Below are 4302 nucleotides of genomic sequence, written 5' to 3'. Positions count from 1 at the left end.
TCAGGCCATGCCCCCTGCCTGGTGGGGCTTGACGGGGGACCTCAAGGTGCGACCCCCGTCCCGGTGCTGGGCCCGGGGACCTCAGGCTGCACCGCCTGCCCCGGCACTAGGCTGGGGGACCTCAGGCTGCATCCCCTACCTCAGTGCCAGGCCAGGGAACCTCAAGCTGCACCCCTCGCCCAGCGGGGCTTGATGGGGGACCTCAGGCTGCGCCCCCTGCCCCGGCACCAGGCCAGAGGATCTCAAGCCGCGCCCCTCACCCGGCAGGGCTTGACAGAGGACCTCAGGCCACACACCCCCGTCCAGTGGGGCTTGATGGGGAACCTCAGGCCATGACCCCTACCCTGGCACCAGGCCGGGTCCTGAGGCTGTGACCCCCACCCCCAGTGCTGGGCCAGGGGACCTCAGGCCGCTCCCCCCGCTCCGGCGGCAGACCGGGGGACCTCAGGCTGTGCCCCCTGCCCAGCGGGGCTTGATGGGGGACCCCAAGGTGCACCCCGCCCCCGCCCCAATGCTGGGCCGGGGGACCTCAGGCCGTACCCCCTGGAGATTAGACCCTTATAGGAGATAACATTGGCAAATACGTTCTCCCATACAGTAGACTTTCTTGTTGTTGTTTTGTGTATATAGCAAAGGTGGAGATTTATTGAAGAACAAGTACAGACTCCCACGTGGGGAGGGGGAAAGAGTCCCCTTGTTTTGTTGATAGTTTCTTTCGCTGTGCAGAAGCTTTTTATTTTGATGTAGTCTGATTTATTTTCTCCTTAGTTTCCATTGTCCTAGGAGCTGTATTGGTAAAGATATTGCTATGACATATGTCTGATATTTTGCTGCCTATGGATTCTTCTAAGATTTTTATGATTTCCGTCTTACGTTTAAATAACATAAGAGGACGTTCTTGAATTATGAACTGATTGTTCATTAGATATAATCATAAATGGAACCACATGCTTTAGTACTTTGCTAATTGTTTATGAGCTTTTGGCTTTATCACAAACAGGCTAATGCTATTCTTTCTCTTTGTTAAACTTTTGTAGTTATAATTATGAAAAGAAAAAAGTTGCTTTTGTACCTTTTATCTCAGTTTTTGTAACCTTTCCTTTCTGTAATATCCCCATCTCCTGTCCAGGTAGCTTCTGCCTTCTCCATCACTTCCTAGAGCCCCAACAAGATACCTTTCAAAGCCTGCCCTTTCCAGGCAATCTGCTCTAAAGTTATCTATCCCTCTCAAAGCCCACCAAAGCAGAAAGTGATAAGAAGAGTAATACACACTAATCAATTAGTGCCTGGAAATGACACTTTAGCCAGGTTTTCTGATACAGTATCCTATGAGTATAAAAAAACTTTTTGGGGAAAAAAACCAAGATGGCGGCATAGGTAAACACCGGAGATTGCTGCCTCGCACAACCACTTCAAGAATACAACTAAAAGACGGAATGGACATCATCCAAAACCACAGGAAGGCTGGCTGAGTGGAAATTCTACAACTAGAAGGAAAGAGAAAAGCATACCGAGACTCAGAGGAGCTGCGGTGCGAAAGTACAGAGGTACGGAGGAGCATGCGGAGAAGGCTGGTGGCTGAGGACACGGTTGTCTTTTTCAATCTGGAGGGAGTCTCAAGCTCTGAGCTACAGTTCTGGGCGAGTCTCTGGGGACCCAGACTCATACGGGAGAAACTGGACTGTCTGGCATCGGTTGGAACTCGAGGGCGGCTTTCTCTCAGAAGTGCTTGCAGCGATTGCCGGGACACTGAGAAGCGGGGCCTCTGAGGGCAGCCATAGCTGCCTGCTCTGCCCTGTTGATCCCCTAAGACCCCGCCCCGCCCAAGCCGCAAGCCACACAAGGAGGCTTTTGCATATGAAAGGCCTGACTCTTTGCAACCTGAAAATTACCTAACAAATTGCAGCTGGCCCAAGGCCCCAGGGCAACTTGCATTGCTTCACACCAGGCTCCTGCTGGATAGCCTCAGGCAGAGGCTAGATTAGCACCTCCTTAGAGTTCCCAGACCCAGTGTGCCCGGTGGTCAGAGTGGGACCATCCAGATTGCAGCTCCTAGGATCCATGAAGGACACATTCAGGGGGCAGACTCAGAGCACCAAAGCCCCACTGAAGCAACTCTTGCCCCGGAGGGGTGTCTCCAGCAAAGAAGTTCTCCCACTGCAGACACAGCTGATTCTCACAGCCAATTGGCCTGGAGGTCAATTCTTCCCAGTGATACCTACAACAATCAAGGCTTAACTACAACAAGACTGTGCACAAAGCCCACAAGGGGGTGCACAGTGTCCACCTCAGGTAATTGGGGAGGCTGAGCCACTGGGCCCTACAGGACATCTAGCACAGAAGGCCACTCAATCAACACAGGGAAGCAGCCAAAATGTGGAGACAAAGAAACAGGACACAAATGACAGAAATGGAGGAAAGCAAACTACTGGATATAGAGTTCAAAACCACACTTTTAAGGTTTTTCAAGAACTTTCTAGAAACCGCTGACAAATTTAGTAAGACCTTCAAATAGACGGGTGAGACCGCCAATAAATGTAATGAGATCCTCAAGAAATCTAGTGAGACCATCGAGGGTATGAAAAAGGACAAACTAGAAATTAAGCATACACTGACTGAAATAAAGGATATTATGCAGAGTTCCAACAGCAGACTAGAGGATCGCAAGAATCAAGCCAAAGATTTGAAATACAAAGAAGCAAAAAACACCCAACCAGAAAAGCAAAACGAAAAAAGAATCCAAAAATAGGAAGATAGTGTAAGGAGCCTCTGGGACAGCTTCAAGCGTACCAACATCCGAATTATAGGAGTGCCAGAAGAAGAGAGACAGAGCAAGATATTGAAAACCTATTTGAAGAAATAATGACAGAAAATTTCCCCTACCTGGTGAAAGAAATAGACTTACAAGTCCAGGAAGCGCAGAGAACCCCAAACAAAAGGAATCCAAAGAGGACCACACCAAGACACATCATAATTAAAATGTCAAGAGCAAAAGACAAAGAGAGAATCTTACAAGCAGCAAGAGAAAGAAACTCAGTTACCTACAAGGGAGTACCCATACGACTGTCAGCTGATTTCTAAACAGAAACTTTGCAGGCCAGAAGGGAATGGCAAGAAATATTCCAAGTGATGAATGCCAAGAACCTACAACCAAGAATACTTTATCCAGCAAAGCTATCATTCAAAATTGAAGGTCAGATAAAGAGCTTCACAGATAAGGAAAAGCTAAAGGAGTTCATCACCACCAAACCAGTATTATATGAAATGCTGAAAGGTATTCTTTAAGAAGAGGAAGAAGAAGAAAAAGGTAAAGATAAAAATTATGAACAACAAATACACATCTATCAACAAGTGAATCTAAAAATCAAGTGAATAAATAATCTGATGAACAGAATAAACTGGTGAATATAATAGAATCAGGGGCATAGAAAGGGAGTGGACTGACTATTCTTGGGGGGGAAAGGGGTGGGGGGGATGTGGGAAGAGACTGGACAAAAATCGTGCACCTATGGATGAGGACAGTGAGGGGGGGGGAGGGCAGAGGGCAGGGTGGGAACCGGGTGGAGGGGAGCTATGGGGGGGGAAAAGAGAAACAACTGTAATAATCTGAACAATAAAGATTTATTTAAAAAAGAAAAAAAAGTGTACTGTAAAAATCAACTGGCTATATGGAATTTACAATAAAAAGTATTGTCAAATAAAAAAAAATAAAAAAAATAAAGTCCTTTTGGGAGTGAGATAGTCCAGATCTTTCAAATTATATGACTTTGTAATTTATTCCTAGAGGTGATTCTTGCCAATTACAAGTCAATACTTGCTATTTTCCTATTTAAAAAGAGCAACACGGCATGTAGGTTCATAGAGAGGCTTGAATGCAAAACTGACCTCTGCCAAACTTGAAGATTCCAAGAGTCCTGCTTTCTAAATATCCTCCTATATAATAAAGAGCTAATATGCTAATTAGATCAAACAGCAGAACGACCTTCCGGATGAAGCCGGGGCTGCGAGGGCCGAGCCCCTTGCACGAATTTCGTGCATTGGGTCTCTAGTATCTATATATATAAAGAGCCAGGGGCCATCGCAACCGAATGGACGACCGAACGGTCGACCGAATAGACTGAGTGGGGCGACAAGTCCACCAGGGGCGTTAGTGAGGGATGACCAAACGAATGAACACCAGGCTGCATGGGGCGACCAGGCCAGCAGGGCGTTAATGAGGGACGACCAAACGACTGAGCAACAGGCTGCATGGGGTGACCAGGCCAGCAGGGGGCGCAGTTGGCGGCAACCAGACTGGCAGAG

General features: G+C 47.4%; 2 protein-coding genes across 3 annotated transcripts in view; one reads left to right on the top strand and one right to left on the bottom strand.

Moving 5' to 3' along the window:
- Nucleotides 1-1463, top strand: part of LRRC57 (leucine rich repeat containing 57) — a 30396-nt gene extending 28933 nt beyond the window's left edge. Inside the window, exon 6 of one of the 2 annotated variants that reach the window (XR_002830348.1) lies at nucleotides 1130-1461. Coding sequence is in view for 1 of the 2 variants with exons in the window: in XM_023757528.1 (XP_023613296.1) it covers nucleotides 1130-1133 (4 nt within the window). In the remaining variant the exon portion in view is untranslated. Of the gene's footprint in view, nucleotides 1-1129 lie in introns of both variants that reach the window. The other variant, XM_023757528.1, reaches the window with a different exon arrangement.
- The window catches only part of SNAP23 (synaptosome associated protein 23), a 39163-nt gene that overhangs the window by 20038 nt on the left and 14823 nt on the right, over nucleotides 1-4302 (bottom strand). The window lies entirely within an intron of this gene.

This window comes from Myotis lucifugus, unplaced genomic scaffold, assembly GCF_000147115.1.
Source record: "Myotis lucifugus unplaced genomic scaffold, Myoluc2.0 scaffold_109, whole genome shotgun sequence".
Classification (NCBI taxonomy): domain Eukaryota; kingdom Metazoa; phylum Chordata; class Mammalia; order Chiroptera; family Vespertilionidae; genus Myotis; species Myotis lucifugus.
The sequence above is the reverse complement of the archived record's forward strand: the minus strand, read 5'-3'. Positions and strand labels throughout refer to the sequence as shown.